Source organism: Macaca nemestrina, chromosome 13 (assembly GCF_043159975.1).
Source record: "Macaca nemestrina isolate mMacNem1 chromosome 13, mMacNem.hap1, whole genome shotgun sequence".
Taxonomy (NCBI): Eukaryota; Metazoa; Chordata; class Mammalia; order Primates; family Cercopithecidae; genus Macaca; species Macaca nemestrina.
Window position 1 is genome coordinate 26,122,967 of NC_092137.1, and position 17,571 is coordinate 26,140,537.

The 17,571-nt window shown below is 42.1% G+C and overlaps 1 protein-coding gene and 1 pseudogene across 1 annotated transcript in view; one reads left to right on the plus strand and one right to left on the minus strand.

Annotated features, from left to right (window-relative positions):
- The window catches only part of LOC105479792 (RAB10, member RAS oncogene family), a 106,700-nt gene extending 99,226 nt beyond the window's left edge, over positions 1-7,474 (plus strand). The window contains exon 6 of the mRNA XM_011738079.3: positions 5,010-7,474. Coding sequence (XP_011736381.1) covers positions 5,010-5,093 — 84 coding nt within the window. The 3' untranslated portion in view covers positions 5,094-7,474. The remainder of the gene's footprint in view (positions 1-5,009) is intronic.
- A 2,634-nt stretch (positions 7,475-10,108) lies between these two features.
- On the minus strand, positions 10,109-11,686 carry LOC112426345 (epithelial membrane protein 2-like; annotated as a pseudogene).
- Positions 11,687-17,571: the final 5,885 nt, after the last annotated feature.

Below are 17,571 nucleotides of genomic sequence, written 5' to 3' on the forward strand. Positions count from 1 at the left end.
ATATACCAAACAGACATATGTACATGCAGATACATTTTATTTTTAGCAAATGGAGAACTGGAAGGGTAGATACCAAACTCCAAATAGCACTCCAAGAGAGTGATGGTGGTAAGGGGGAGAGATCATAGGGCAGATTCATGTACTGACTATAGGCAGTTTAGTTTTGAAATTTCAACAGGTTTCTTTTTTGAATTATAAAAGCAATTTTAAGATTTTTTTAAAAGAACAGTCTTTCACAATTAAGGTGAACCCATTAGAATTTCTTGAGAAAATCTATATTATTTATTGTTCTTTTGAAGAGCAAAAGAATAGAAGAATACAACTAGGAAAAAATGTGTTTCTTTCTGACTTTTTTTTTTGTTTTCTTTTTGAGACAGGGTCTCACTATGTTGCCCAGGGCTGAAGTGTAGTGGCTGTTCGTAAGTGTGATCATGCTGGCTGTAGCCTCAAACTCCTGGCCTCCAGTGATACACTAGTAGCTGGGTCCACAGGGGTCTGCCATCAAGCCTAGCTCGGTCTCTCTCTTTTTTTTTTTTTTTAATTGATGGGATCTTTGTTTCCCAAGCTAGATTTGAACTCCTGGGCTCAAGTCATCCTCCTGCTTCAGCTTTCTGAGTTCTGAGTAGCTTAGGACCACGAGGACACATCACTATCCCTCACTAATTTTCAGATTTTTTGGTAGAGATAGGGGTCTCACTGTATTGTCCAGGCAGGTCTTGAACTCGTGGCCTTAAGGGAACCTCTCGCCCTGGCTTCCCAAAGTGTTGGAATTACAGGTGTGAGCCACGTACCAAAAATTGTATTTTTAATTAAATGAAGGGAATAAAAGAAATAGAAAAATACTTCTTTTAAAATTGGTTGAAGGTACTTTGTATTTCAGACATTGGTGGGTCAGGATGAAACATTATCCAGTATTCACAGTCGAGTTAAAGACCAGGATAAGACTGGCAGGAGTTACCACAAGACCACAAGACCTAGTGAAACACTCTTGGCTCTATGTCCTTTCTCTTTCTGGGCTTTTTGGTCTTCGTGGTTTCTGCTTACTTTCTATCTATACTATGTCCTTTGATCTTCTCATCAGTCTTGGCTTTTTTTTTTTTTTTTTTTAATAGTGCTATATAGCCATTATATATATAATTTTGTGCCCCAGTGAGGTAGAGCTTTCCTTATTATAATTATTAAAGGTTAAAGTATTAGTATACTAATAAATAAAGATCTCAGTCTAGACTTGTAGGGGTGTCCAATCTTTTGGCTTCCCTTGGCCACAGTGGAAGAAGAATTGTCTTGGACCACATATAAAATACACTAATACTAACCATAGCTCGAACGCTAAAGAAAAAAATCACACACAAAAAAATCTCATCATGTTTTAACAAAGTTTACGAATTTGTTGTGTTGGGCTGCATGCAGGCTGCAGGTTGGACAAGCTTGGTCTAGAGTTTTCCCAAGTAAGCAGGCCCAAATACTAGGTAGCAATTTTTTTCATACACATCCATACACTGATGTGGTGAAGTTATGAGTTCAAATAGCAAATGTAAAATTCCTTCACGTTAGAATTAACTTAAAATGAAAGCAATTTAAAACATCTTTTAACTTAATTATTTGGCTACATGATTCATTCTCTTGCTTCAAACATTTAAAAGGAGAAAAAAAAAGGATACAGAAATTTCCCGCCTTGTTCCCTTTGATTCCCTCAATATCAGTTGCCAATTCCTCATTTTATCCTTACTCCCCAGGTAACTGATGTGATTAATTTATCAGTTATTACTCTGAGTAAATATGAATATATATTTTTGTCCCACCCCTCCCCCACAACCTTTTCTTTTTAACAGATGAGGTAACATACTCTACTGATTGTCATTTTGCTTATTTCACTTACCATAAGCAAAATAGTTTTACTTTTTAAATAATTATATACTATTCCTTTGAATGTTTATATCATAATTGAACAAGTCCCCCAGTGGACATTTAGATTATTTTCAAACTTATGTGCACATAAACTGTGTGTGTAGTGCATAATCTTATATTTAAATAATTTTCCATACGCACATACATTTGAAGGACAGATTCTGAGAACTGGTCAAAGAGCATACATGTATGTACATTTGCAATTTTGATAAATACTGCCAAAGTCTGTCCTGAGGGTTACACCCATTTACACACCCACTTGCAGTATATGAGAATATGTGTTATTCATACCCTGGCCAGCACAGTGGATTTACAAGACTCAGATCTTTCCCAGTCTAACCGGTTAAAAAATGCAGATTTAATTTGCTGGTAATTTCTGAGTAAGGCTGAGCATTTAAAAACATTTGTTTGTTTGTTTGTTTTGAGACAGAATTTTGCCCTTCTTGCCCAGGTTGGAGTGCAATGGCATGATCTCTGCTCACTGCAGCCTCTGCCTTCCAGGTTCAAGAGAGTCCCCTGTCTCAACTTCCCAAGTAGCTGGGATTACAGGCGCCTGCCACCACACAAACGAATGTTTGTGTTTTTAGTAGAGACAGGGTTTCAGCATGTTGGCCAGGCTGGTCTCGAACTCATGACCTCGGGTGATCTTCCCAACTTGGCCTCCCACAGTGCTGGGATTACAGGCGTGAGCCACCTCACCTGACCTAAAAACATATGTTTAAGAATCACTTTTACATTTCCTTTTCTGTAATTTTTTTTTGTTTATTCCTTTGCCCAATTTTTCTATTTGGTTATTGCCCTTTTCTTATTCTTAGCTAGGAGCGAGCTTAAAACTTTTAATAAACTTAATTAAAACTCAACTTCAACTTAAATATTTTGGCTGTACAAGATTTCGCTCTGCAGGAGATACCCTTTTGTTTTTTTGTTTTGTTTTGTTTTTTTGAATCTGTTTCAAGGATCTAAGTTAAATTCTAAAAAGATAGTGAGTGAGATGCTAAGAAAATCAGTGTAGGAGCCTCCCTGGTTTCCTTCACCTGACCCATACCTGGAAGTTTCCAGACAGAATTTCCAGTGCAGCTGTACTTTTTTTTCTTGCTGGGTGCTGGTCTGCCCCCTTTTTCTTCTTTACATCTTTCTCAAAGATCTCTTTTAGGAGCAAAGTCACTTGTACTGGAAACCCCACAGAGGTCTTTTTAATGCATAATTTGCTGCTTTGACACACATGGAGGAGAAGAATCCCATTAGGCAGTGGGAGTAAGTAGGTGAGCTCTAAGGGCAAGTAGCAGTGTCACCTCAGGATGAGTTCACTAGGCTTCTCTTAGGCTACTTGAGGTTTTAAAATATTTTTGAAATACTTTAATATTTTCCCCCTTGGGCTATACAAGCCCTTAACTTTATATTGTTTCCATGAGAGAATAAGTTCTCAGGTACATCGTGGCTTTCAAAATGTTGTGATGAACTACTGTTTTATACAACAGCACCGATAAATCTCAAAGACTGATACTGAGTGAAAGAAGTCACACAGAGAAGAATATATTCAACTATGGTTCCATGTATATGAAGGATAGGAATAGAAAAAAAACTAATCTTAGATGATAGAAATCAGAATATTGGGTAACTTGAAGAGAGCAGTACTGGCAGGAAAGGGGCACAAGAGAGCCTTCTTAGGAATATTATGTTCTATATCCTGATCTGGTAGTTTGACAGTATATACTAAAAATACATCAGGCTTACACTTAAGCTTTATGTACTTTTCTGTATGTAAGGTATCACTTTAAAAATATTTTTTATATATAAAGAATGGGCCTACCTTTTTAAAATACTGTATTCTTCTGATTTTTTTTTTTTTTTTTTGAGATAGAGTCTCACTCTGTCGCCCAGGCTGGAGCGCAGTGGCGGAATCTTGACTCACTGCAACCTCTGCTCCCGAGTTCAAGCGATTCTCCTGCCTCAGCCTCCTGAGTAGCTGGGATTACAGACGTGCAACACCACACCCAGCTAATTTTAGTAATTTTATAGAGACAGGGTTTTGGCATGTTGGCCAGACTGGTCTCGAACTCCTGACCTCAGGTGATCCAACTGCCTCGGCCTCTCAAAGTGCTGGGATTACAGGCCTCAGCCACAGTGCCTGGCCCTTCTGATTTTCAAAGTAATATTTAATGTTGGGAAAAAACAGAATTATACTAAGAATAAAATTAAATCAACCATAATTTTACTACCTAAGGGTTGCTACTGTTAGTATTTTGTTGTATCTCCTTTGGAGTTTTTCTATGTTTTTAGGGGAATTGGGAGGAGTCTTACTGTCTTGCTGTGTTGCGCAGGCTGGAGTGCAATGGAGTGATCATAGCTCACTGCAGCCTTGAACTCCTGGGCTCAAGTGATCCTCTTGCCTCAGCCTCCTGAGTAGCTGGGACTACAGGCTTGAGCCACTGTGTCCAGCTAATATTTTAAATGTTTTATACAGATGGGGGTCTCACTATCTTGCCCAAGGTGGTTTTAGCTCCTGGCCTCAAGGGATCCTCCCACCTTGGCCTCCGAAAAGTGCGGGGCTTACAGGCGTGAGGCAGTGTGCCCAGCCATCTATATCCATTTTTAACATGAATTAGATCACTACATTTTCCTTCACTCCTTTTCACTTAAATCAGTTGAGACTGCCTTTTTAAAACTATCCTACAGTAATAAAATTAGTCTAAAAAGGCAGATAACTAAACAGAAAAGGGCAGTTTTATTTCTGTGACATTACATATACCTAACATTGGTTTTATACAACCTGCTTCCCAATGCCTTTTAAGTACTAAACATATTCAGAGGTCAGGGCTAGAAGATAACAAAATCTATTTAAGAGAGCAGAGAAGATTTCAGAAGCTTTATAAAGGGATGCCAGGAAATGTCTACAGTATTTCACAGCTTGGAGGAAGCAGGCAAAATGATCAAAACAAGGCTTCCAGATCTTTACTTTGCATGGAGGGGAACCTATCTCATGTGATTGTAATTGTATTTTGTTGTATAAATTGACATTTATGAGAATATTCCTGTTGAAACTTGATTTTATCCATAGCAGTGTTTTTTCATGAGTTATTTTCCTTGTGTGTTTGTTGCAGACCCCTGTAAAAGAGCCCAACAGTGAAAATGTAGATATCAGCAGTGGAGGAGGCGTGACAGGCTGGAAGAGCAAATGCTGCTGAGCATTCTCCTGTTCCATCAGTTGCCATCCACCACCCCGTTTTCTCTTCTTGCTGCAAAATAAACCACTCTGTCCATTTTTAACTCTAAACAGATATTTTTGTTTCTCATCTTAACTATCCAAGCCACCTATTTTATTTGTTCTTTCATCTGTGACTGCTTGCTGACTTTATCATAATTTTCTTCAAACAAAAAAATGTATAGAAAAATCATGTCTGTGACTTCATTTTTAAATGTACTTGCTCAGCTGCATTTCAGTTGTATTATAGTCCAGTTCTTATCAACATTAAAACCTATAGCAATCATTTCAAATCTATTCTGCAAATTGTATAAGAATAAAGTTAGAATTAACAATTTTATTTTGTACAACAGTGGAATTTTCTGTCATGGATAATGTGCTTGAGTCCCTATAATCTATAGACATGTGATAGCAAAAGAAACAAAAGCCAGGAAAACACTCATTTTCGCCTTGAATATGTAAATGGGGTTAATTTTGTCCTGTGCCTTATGTGGAAAGGAACTTCTTCGGTTTTCCTTTTTTGTTCTGGTGGAAGCATGTGCAGGAGACATATCATCCAAACATAAACCATTAAAATGTTTGTGGTTTGCTTGGCTGTCATTTTCAAAGTAGTTAATTGAGGACAAAGGGTAATGCAGAAGTGATAGCTTTGGTTTGCTGAGTCTTGTTTTAAGTGGCCTTGATATTTAAAACTATTCCTGCCACCATTTCTTTTCCTTGGCCACTTTTTCCTTGCGTCTCCCTGCATGCTGCTTTATTTGCTTCTCCCTCCCCCACCACCTCATGGTATATTTAAGAGTGAAAGGGACAAACTAGTAGGTTTGTCAAGTTTAATATAAAGCACTGATGTAACTTGCTAGGTAAACGGAAAGATAAGTTCTAACTGCCTACTATCCAATGTCAGTTAATTGGTGTCTTCCCCCTCATTTGCTCTCTGCCCTAAAACGTGTCCCAGATGCCTTCACTGGCTGTTTTACTTCTATGTTCTGCTTTTCTTCCTCTCTTTGTTCCCTTCCTGTCTATCCATTGAGCTTATGAAATGGAAGAGTTAACTGCATGCACTAGTGTTTGGAGGGTGTTGTGGTTTGTCTTTCTTATTAGGTGTATAGCCTATTCACTTTCCTAGAATAAATCTCTTAACCTACATTTGAGTAGTCTCCATTTTGGCAACTCCTCTAGCAGCTTGGTAGCCTAGTACAGGTTGTTTTTTTAAAAAAGAAAAAGCAGGAAGGAGGAGTGAATTTTATTAACATGTTTGCCAAATGTATTGAGATTTGGCCTCTGAAGAACACTTTTTCAGTGTTAAGTTGTCTTTACCTTAAGATTGAGAAATACTTTAGAATATTATTAATTTTAAGTCCTGTCTTCACGTCCTTTTGGAAAACTTGTGTTACCATGGGTTTGGAAAAAGGACAACAAAAGGCTTTTCGTGTAAAGATAAGATCTCTAGCTGTCTCTAACCCTGTCCTTTTTTCACAGCATTTTTTCTAGTTTTGCTTCATTGCTTATCATTAGGATAGGGTAAGTTAAGTTTGCTATGCTGCTAGCATCCTAAGATGATACCTTTGTTGAAAGAATTGTGAATAGCATGATTCATTTCTAGCAGAGGCTGAGTTTAGGACAGCAGCTTCCATTGAGAAGTCTTTCTGTGTCGTGAATAGCATTTTAATGACCTCTTGGCTCACATAAGCAAACAACATAGGGACGTATCTGCTATGAAAATCCACAAATTTTTCAGATAGTGCCCTAAAAACAATTTTATATGCCTCACTGGTTGTTGTTATTAGGTTGTTTCCACACTTGACTTTATCATTGTTTACTACTAGTAAAAAGCAGCATTGCCAAATAATCCCTAATTTTCCACTAAAAATATAATGAAATGATGTTAAGCTTTTTGAAAAGTTTAGGTTAAACCTACTGTTGTTAGATTAATGTATTTGTTGCTTCCCTTTATCTGGAATGTGGCATTAGCTTTTTTATTTTAACCCTCTTTAATTCTTATTCAATTCCATGACTTAAGGTTTGAGAGCTAAACACTGGGATTTTTGGATAACAGACTGACAGTTTTGCATAATTATAATCGGCATTGTACATAGAAAGGATATGGCTACCTTTTGTTAAATCTGCACTTTCTAAATATCAAAAAAGGGAAATGAAGTATAAATCAATTTTTGTATAATCTGTTTGAAACATGAGTTTTATTTGCTTAATATTAGGGCTTTGCCCCTTTTCTGTAAGTCTCTTGGGATCCTGTGTAGAAGCTGTTCTCATTAAACACCAAACAGTTAAGTCCATCCTCTGGTACTAGCTACAAATTCGGTTTCATATTCTACTTAACAATTTAAATAAACTGAAATATTTCTAGATGGTCTGCTTCTGTTCATATAAAAACAAAACTTGATTTCCAGCTGTGTGGTTTGGTTTTCATTTGTTTATGGCATTAGAAGATTACTTCTGAAAAATATGTGGACTAGCAAACTAAATATTAATGAGTTGACAGAAATGGGAAATCACTGTCAACCTGTGGAAAACTAGAAAGGCAATTTCAAAAACTGTCTTTGCTGAGAAACTACTTTAAAAAATAGAATTATCTCTGGGATCCTAAAGCGGAATCATCCTTGTGCCAAAATAGGAGATGCCACGATCCTAATCACGCCTGGCTTACACTAGTTGGATGTGCCAGAGGCCCTACAGCTGAGGTCACCTGATTTCTCAGGGGGACCAAGCTGGGCTCCTCATGCTGGAGGGTAGATCCTTGTTTTAGCAGCAGCTGGCCTCTTACTAAGAAAATATTGGCCGGGTGCGGTGGCTCACGCCTGTAATCCCAGCACTTTGGGAGGCCAAGGCAGGTGGATCACGAGGTCAGGAGATCGAAACCATCCTGGCTAACACGGTGAAACCCGTCTCTACTAAAAATACAAAAAATTAGCCGGGCGTGGTGGCAGGCGCCTGTAGTCCCGGCTACTCGGGAGACTGAGGCAGGAGAATGGCATGAACCCAGGAGGAGGAGGTTGCAGTGAGCTGAGATCGCACCAGGGCACTCCAGCCTGGGCGACAGAGTGAGACTCTGTCTCAAAAATAAAGGTATTGGCCAGGCACGGTGGTTCGTACCTGTAATCCCAGCACTTTGGGAGGCTGAGGTGGGTGGATCACCTGAGGTCAGGAGTTCAAGACCAGCCTGGGCAACACGGTGAAACCCCATCTCTACTAAAAATACTAAAAGCTGGGCGTGGTGGCAGGTGCCTGTAATCCCAGCAAGTATTTCCTGCTTTTGTTATACATAGCAACAGCCTTGTCTTTATGTGTAGGGAAAAGAAATGTTTGATCCTATATTAAGGCTTTATTAGTCAATAATAAAAATATTTGTTGACAAGATTGTTCCTGCTGAAAGTATATGTAGAGTTTTTCTCAGATGCAGTGATTTTAAGAATCACTTGAAGTGTTTTTAATGTTCTATTCATTCCCTCCAACATACTTGTTTTGTTGGACCTACAATTCTCCCTTTGCTGGGCGTGGTGGCTCACACCTATAATTCCAGTGCTTTGGAAAGCCGAGGCAGGTGGATCACCTGAGGTCAGGAGTTTGAGACCAGCCTGGCCAACATGGTGAAACCCTGTCTCTACTAAAAGTACAAAAAATTAGCCGGGCGTGGTGGCACACGCCTGTAATTCCAGCTATTTGAGAGGCTGAGGGAGGAGAATCGCTTGAACCCAGAAGGCAGAGGTTGCATTGCAGTAAGCCAACATCATGCCACGGCACTCCAGCTTGGGCAAAAAAACAAGACTGTCTCAAAAAAAAAAAACCAAGATTGGTGTAGGGAAATAGGATATGGTCTCCCCCCTTAAATGGATGGTCTAGTTTAGAAAACAAAAGTAATTCATCAAGTTAAGCATATACAAGAGCCAAATAATTGTAATCTGGATTTTAATTGCTGTACTAATATATCAAGTTCAGTTGGTGGGAATAGTTGGGATTGCTTTTTGAGGGAGGAGAGACATTAATTGGTACTTAGAAATGTCGATTCACTGGCTAGGGCAAATGTAGGAAGGTCATTGTAAGAAGAGACCACAGAGACTAGACAATGACAGGCCCTGGGGAGTCATGGTAAACTCTTGAGAGTGGTGAGAGCAGTGTGTTCGTGGAAAGCAAGTTTAGATGGATTTGAATAGGAGAAACAAGGGTTCTAGAGGTCACATGGGAAGTCGTGTTAATCGAGATGTCAATAAGACCTGGCTAAAATGGCAGAGGGAAATGCAGGGTTGAAGGCAAAGGTAGTGTGTGAAGCAGGGAGGGTATTTCTGGTGAGCGTGCTAGGTGCTTTTTTGGCACTGCTCTAGGTACTTTAGGTTAGGTCTTCGATGTCCTGGTGAATTAGTACCCAAGAAGAAATGGTCTCAGATTAAGTCACTTGCTTAAGTTTGCACAATCAGTTGGTGCTGGAGTTAGATTTTGAAACCAGGCCAACACCACTGTCCTTCCTGTGTTCACCTTTTCACAGTTCTCAGGAGGGCCTGGGATAATGAACAAGTGCCAGAGACAGCAGAAAGAGTCTGGAGTGGTTGTGTGACCATTTGACCCAACCTTGGCACCTTCTAACAAAGAGTAACACCCTCGAAGTATACTTCATTTACTACTGTTTTTGCTTTATATCACCCCTCACCATCTCGCGCAGAAGCAAGCAAAAGGAAGCAATGGGGCATCTGATTGGTCTGGGAGCTCCAGATAGCCAGCAGGTACTTGAAGGCTGCAAGCCAGCTTGAGAGCAGTGGCTGGAACTGGAAGGGGTGTGCACACTACCAATAGCAAGTGAGCAAGAGGGACCCACAAGAAACTGAAGGTTATTACAGTGCTACAGTTGGCTCTAAGAAATTCCCTTGTCCCACTCTAAGAAACTAGGGCCTTTTTTTTTTTTTTTAACTTTTAAAGGAAACAATTCATTTGCTAGAAAAACCTAAAAAAAAAAAAAAAAAAAAAAAAAGATTATATACAAAATGGTTATCTGAATGTGGATTCTGTGCTGCAGCAAAAGCAGCCCAGCTCTGGAACTCTATTCAGCTTCCTCAGTTATCAGGTACATCATGCCACTGATGAAGGTGAAGGCAAAGGCCACCCACGGCAGGATGTAGGAGTAGCCATAGCTGCCTTCTTTGGTCAGGCAATAGAATTCCGTGTTTTTATCGCGCCCGTGTGTATAAATGGAGGCTGCAATCATGAGGCACAGATACGACATTAGCTGGATGATGCAAGTTAGGACAAACTTCTCTCCCTGCTCAGGTGGAAGATGAAGAAGGCGATGCAGCAGAGAACGGTGGAGGATCATGGTGGCCTGGATCACCTGTAGCGTGGAGTACTCTTTTTTTTTTTTTTTTTTTTTTTTGAGATGAGTTTCACTCTTGTTGCGCCAGGCTGGAGTGCAATGGCGCGATATTGGCTCAGGCAACCTCTGCTTCTCAGGTTCAAACGATTCTCCTGCCTCAGCCTCCCGAGTAACTGGGATTACAGGCGTGTGCCCCTACGCCCAGCTAATTTTGTATTTTTAGTAGAGACGGGGTTTCTCCATATTGGTGAGGCTGGTCTCAAACTCCCGACCTCAGGTAAACCGCCCGCCTCGGCCTCCCAAAGTGCTGGGATTACAAGGCATGAGCCACCGCGCCCGGCCGCGAAGTGGGGTACTCTTTTTTTTTAATTTTTTCTTTTTTTGAGACGGTGTCTCGCTCTGTCGCCAGGCTGGAGTGCTGTGGCGCGGTCTCGGCTCAATGCAACCTCCGAATCCCAGGTTCAAGCGATTCTCCTGCCTCAAGCCTCCTGAGTAGCTGGGATTACACGCACGTGCCACCACGCCCGGCTAATTTTTGTATTTTTAGTAGAGACGGGGTTTCACCATGTTGGCCAGAATGGTCTGGATATCCTGACGTCGTGATCCGCCCGCCTCGGCCTCCCAAAGTGCTGGGATTACAGGCGTGAGCCACCGCGCCCGGCCTGTGGAGTACTCTTCAAAGCTGTCACTGATTACTGTACAGTTCGTGCTTTTGATACCTATTCTCCAGACATCGGCAAAAAACTCATCTCCCACCCACCAGGCATTGTCGATGGTGGCGATGAACAGCAAGGCCGCAGAGATGATGTGCAAGGCGACGATGAAAGCAAGAAGCACCAACATTTTCATAGGGCAGGGCGAGGCGAGGGGTCACGTTTAAAGCTCAGAGCGGGGTGTGGCGGCGCTGGCGGCTGCGCAGGCTGCCGGACCGACGCACCGGCTGGGGCGCGAGGCGAGGCCAGCCGGCTGTTTTGAAGCTCCGGGCTGGGACTGAGCGCCCTCCCTCCTCTGAAACCAGGGCTTCTTGAAATGGCAGATTCCAAGTTTGTGTCAGGAAAGGTGTAAAATGGCCCTGAAATACCTGATTACATTAGATCTCAAAATCAGAATCTAGGGATGTTATCAAGATGGCTTGGGAGTCAACTCTGGCTAAAGATGGGACAGTTTGAACCCATTGGATATGTGTAAATCCATGAGTTCATGATACCAAACACACACATGCACACACCCCTAACTGGTCACTACTGGAGAATGCCAGGGAAATGGCTCTCCCCTCCCCTACAACTCTTCTCTAGTGGTAAGTAAAAGAATCAATAATTAATCCTGCCTTCCTTATATGAACTGTACCACTGGGTAGCTGAATAGTCAACAAGATGAAGTTTCTCTGTAGAGAAGTATTCCAAAAAAAAAAAGAAGAAGAAGAAGAAGAGGTGATAGAATCTTATCATCCCACAACCTCTGATGAATCCGTGGATCTAGGCAATGGTCAATGGCTACTAACATCACAGAAAGATCCAACGAAACAGACATTTATGTTCCTTCTGACCAAGAGCACCATGCTTATGAGGAGGCCATGCCCGATCAAAAGATCCGATCTGTAGTCTCGAGCCAACTGCCAATTTATAGGAAAAATGAGGACAGAACATGTTAAACTAAATCAATCAACAAAATCCAGACTGTAAATTTTACAGGACAATTGCTTCAGCCTCTTCAACAATTCAATTTCAATAGGTAGAGAGAGAAAAGCAGGCAAAGCTAAACTATAATGTGTTCAGGAAAGAACAGGGTAATATACTAAAGTAAATTAAGAAAATGATTATCCTAGAAGTCAGGATACAAATATTATTATTATTATTATTATTATTTTGAGACACAGTCTTGCTCTGTCACCCAGGCTGGAGTGCAATGGCGTGATCTCAGCTCGCTGCCTGCAACTTCTGCCTCCCAGGTTCAAGTGATTCTTGTGCCTTAGCCTCCCAAGTAGCTGGGATTACAGGCACCCACCACCACGCCCGCCTAATTTTTATATTTTTAGCAGAGACGGGGTTTCACCATGTTGCCCAGACTGCTCTCGAACTCCTGACCTCAGGTAATCCACCCCCCACTCAGCCTCCCAAAGTGCTGGGATTACAGGCATGAGCCCCTGTGCCTGGCCAGGAAGGGATATTCTTAGCAGAGAAAGAGGATGTTATGACTGGTGGGGGAGCATACAGAGGGTTCCTAGGATGGCAAAATCTTATCTTTTCACATGGATATTGGTTGCAAGGGGGTTTGCCTTATAACAATTCATTAATCTACCCATTTGTTTTATGTAAGTTTTAAAATTTGTATTATAAGGGCTGGGCGTGGTGGCTCACGCCTGTAATCCCAGCACTTTGGGAGGCTGAGGTGGGAGGACTGCCTGAGCTCAGGAGTTCAAGACCAGCCTGGGCAACATGACGAAAATCTGTCTCTACAAAAAATAACAAAAATTAGCCAGGCATGGTGGTGTGCACCTGTAGTCTCAGCTACCTGGGAGACTGAGGTGGGAGGATCAGTTGAGCCCTGGAGGTTGAGGCTGTAGTAAGCCAAGATCACACCAGTGCACTCCACTCCACACTCCAGCCTGGTTGACAAAGTGAGACCCCCGTCTAGAAAAAAAAAAAAAAAAAAATTGTACTATAAGTTTAACCCTAAAGGGCTGTGAATGTGTGTGTCTATGATTATATTGGGTAGCTCCTAGTCTCTAAAACCGTAGAACCAGTCTTAAAGGCTGTGCACCAAGATCTGGGTGCGCCCTCCAAAACAGCAACAAAAAATGTTGTGCATCAAGACCAGTGCTCAGGATTAGACTTAAAAGAATTGGTCTGCTGAGGCCCTGTAGTCACTGCTGATCAACACAGACATCATGGCCCAAGAATTGTCCCTGCTGCCTCTGAAAACTGGCTGACACCAGTGCCCAAACTCCTGCAAAGGTGGATGGACACTGTATGGATTCTGCTTTGTTTCAGTGGCTTCTGGTTCAGAGTCTGGGTGATTATTGGTTGGTGAAGCCCAAGACACATGCCCCTGCCCCAAGTGCCAGGAAAGTGGGGAAAAGCGAGAATCTCTTGTTTTTAGCTTCAATAGTGGGAGGTGGCCTCTGACTCTAAGATGGGGGATTTAGGTAACTGGATGCACAAAAAGAGTGACAAATATCTACTACGCCAGTGGTGTGCAAACTTTACTGCACTTTAGGTGAGTGCTTTTAAAAATACCAGCACGCCAGGCATAGTGGCTCACGCCTGTAATCCCAGCACTTTGGGAGGCCGAGGAGGGTGGATCACCTGAGGTCGGGAGTTCGAGACCACCCTGACCAACATGGAGAAACTCCGTCTCTACTAAAAATACAAAATTAGCCAGGTGTGGTGGCACATGCCTGTAATCCCAGCTACTCGGGAGGCTGAGGCAGGAGAATTGCTTGAACCCGGGAGGCAGAGGTTGCGGTGAGCCAGAGATCGTACCATTGCACTCCAGCCTGGGCAATAAGAGCAAAACTCCGTCTCAAAAAAAAAAAAAAAAAAAAAAAATACCAGCGCTGGCTCTATGCAGTGGCTCATGCCTGGAGTCCCAGCACTTTGGGAAGCCGAGATGGCAGGATTGCTTGAGGCCAGGGGTTCAAGACCAGCCTGGGGGTATAGTGAGACCCTGTCTTTACACAATACACAAACAAACTAATGCCAAGGTTGCACCCCAGAATTCCTGGGATGATAGTGGCTTTTTATTCGCTTTTAACTTCCTATGTGATTCCCGTGTGCAGCCAAGTTCATGAGCCAGTTCCCACACCCTTGCTGCTCAAAGTATGTTCTTCAGATCACTTGCATTGGAATCCCCTGGGAGCTTCTGAGAACTGCAGCTGCTCTGCACAGTTCGCATCTACGATTACACAAGAGTCCCAGGGGGGTCTCACACAAATTACAATTTGAGAAAGGTAGCCCTGTGCTATTCTCCCAAGGCCAGCCCGAATCTCACCAGCAGGTATATTCCCCACTTCTGAGCAGAGAAGTTGCCTCTCCCTTCTAAATCCCGAGAGAAACACATTTGGCCTGCTTTTCCACTGGGCATTCATTGCTACTTCCCTGCTTTTCCACTGGGCATTCATTGCTACTTCCCTGCTTTTCCACTGGGCATTTATTGCTACTTCCCTGGTTGCAGTTAACTGGCTTATCTCTTTAATGGATTGTGAGCGAGGGGTGGGCAGGGCATGGGAATGTATGCCTGTAATCCCAGCTACTCAGGAGGCTGAGGCAGGAGAATCACTTGAACCCGGGAGGTGGAGGTTGCGGTGAGCCGAGATCATGCCGCTGCACTCCAGTCTAGGTGACAGAGCAAGAATCCGCCTAAAAAAAAAAAAAAAAAAAAAAAAATTTAAACAACTTTAAAGTTCAAATCTATTCTTACTGCTTCCGGGTATTGGATAAATTAGTTGACTCGTGTGAATCATTTCCTTGTCCCTAAAGGAGATGGACTAGAACGAACCCTCTTAGCGCAGCCGGCAGCGCGTCAGTCTCCTAATCTGAAGATGGACTAGAAAGCCCTCCGACACTCAGTCCAGTGGAATATTTCACAGTTCTGTAGTCCGCCTTGCTAGATTAGCCAGGACTCCAATACCCCAACTCTTGTGGGGTTGGCAGTGGGGCTTGCATGGAGAAACTATAAATTAAATGTAGGGTCGCTACGCCACCGTGTGACCAATCCTGGAAACTGCATTTCTTCAGTGTGCCATGAGAGGTTTCTCAAAAGCCCATCAAGATTTTAGGGTAATATAGCCCCACAAAATTCAATGATCTCTCCCTACCCCCACCAGCATGGCAGACATGGAATTTTAAAAGTATAAACTAACAAAGATAAAAATTAGGGAGCAAGAGACATCAGCAAGTGAGAATTAAAATTTTTATGTATGCAAATACTAGTCTTTAAAAAACGGAAGATGGAAAACAGAGCTAACTGACATGGAGCATAAGTTACAACCTCAGTGTTTTCAAAGGATGCCAGTAAGAAGTGGGCGTATTTTCTCTAATGGGATCCCAAGAGTTCCAGGATTTACAGGTACCAGGTACCATGGACAAGTCAGGCATATGGCAATGGGCTAAAAATGGGGCAAGGAAATAACAGATCCCAAGTGTCCCTTTCCACCCCTCACAGCCAGGAGTTGCTGTCACCCCTCCTTAAGGTTTATTATTTGCAGAAATGAAACTATAGAGGCTCCAGACTTGAGGCCACCAGGCCCAGAGAGAGGTGGAAGTGAGTCATGGTATCAAAAACAAGGAATGAAGTGGACGCTTGTCTTGAATGATGGGCTCCTAAGCTTCTTTCCTTCATTCTTCCTTCCCTTTCCCAGAATTTTAGCAGCCAAATACATGTATCCAGGCAGAAGATTAGGAAGACCTGTCACATGGAAGTTCACCAACCAAAAGGCCCCTCATTGCAGATTCCTCCAGTTACGAGGATATATGAACACATATAAAGTTTCCAATCAACCAAAACGGTATATACGAAATCAGTCAATATAAAGAAAAGTATAGGAAAATTAATAACAATCAACCAAAATCGTACATATGAAATCAGTCAACATAAAGTATAGGAAAATTAATAACAATCTACAGAAAAAAATAGCTGGGCATGGTTGCACACGCCTATAATCCCAGCCACTCAGGAAACTGAGGTAGGAGAATTGCTTGAACCCGGGAAGTGGAGGTTGCTGTGAGCTGAGATTGCGCCACTGCACTCCAGCCCGGGCGACAGAGCGAGACTCCGTCTCAAAAAGATAATAATAATAAAAATAAATAAATAAAAATAACAGTCCACATACCTGACACCCAGATTCAGTTAGATATTCAGTTCTTCATGTTGACATAAAAGAGACAGTAAAACAACTAACAAACGGAAAAAGGAAACTTCAGGGGAAAAAAGGTAAGGAAAACCAAAGAAAAACCCCAAACTCACTTTAAGCGATATTTTTGAATGACGTGAAATCCATAAATCAAGAATAGAATGCTACAAAAGAGAACAAATAATGAGAAAATGATCTCTAAAATAAAAACTATCCACTGAAATAAAATGATTCAAGAGAAGAATAGGCCAGGCGTGGTGGCTCCAGCCTGTAATCCCAGCACTTTGGGAGGCCCAGGCAGGCAGATCACTTGAGGACAGAAGTTTGAGACCAGCCTGGCCAACACAGTGAAGCCCCATCTCTACTAAAAATACAAAAATTAGCTGGACATTGTGGCACGTACCTATAGTCCCAGCTACTAGGGAGGCTACTCAGGAGGCTGAGGCAGAAGAATCACTTGAATCCAGGAGGCGGAGCTTGCAGTGAGCCAAGATCGCACCACTGCACTCCAGCCTGGGTGACAGAGCGAGACTCTGTCTCATTTAAAAAAAAAAAAAAAAAGTGGAGGAAATAAATTTCCGTTCTTTATAGATTAGTCAGTCTATGATATTCTGTCACAGCAGCACAAAACAGACTAAGACATAAAGTAATTATCAGAGAGAAAATACAAAAATACAAAAGGAACTTTCTTGTCAAATGTAAAAGCAAAATAAATGACATATTCAGATATGCAAACAGGTAAATTTTTTTCTTCCCTTGCTCTCCTTCTCAGGAATCTACTCCAGCAAAAGGAAAGAGTACACCAAGGAAAAGAAAGGCCCGAGACTCAGAAAACAGGGACTCAAGTGTGGGCCAGTCCTAAGGGGGCTATGTAGTTGGACTTGGAAGCAACATAACCAGAGTTGAGCAGGAAGACAGTCTCCAGGAAAACCAGTGGGAGAAAGAATATTGATGGGTGGGTGACATAGCTGAGGGACAGTGCAAAATCATGAGGCTAAGAAACAAAACCTTTCTATCTGCTGGGAGCAGCTCTCTGAGAGCTGGGATAAAATCTGTCCTGTCTCACACTGGATCCCCAGTGCCTGACTATTCCTGGCACATAGTAGGTGCGCAAGAAATATTGTTAAACGAGGCCAGACATGGTGGCTCACACCTGTAATCCCAGCCTTTCGGAGGTTAAAGCAGAAGGATCTCTTGAGCCCCTGAGTTTGAGACCAGCCTAGGCAATATAGGGAGATTCCATCTCTACAAAAAATAAAAAATTAGCTGGATGTGGTGCTATGTGCCTGTGGT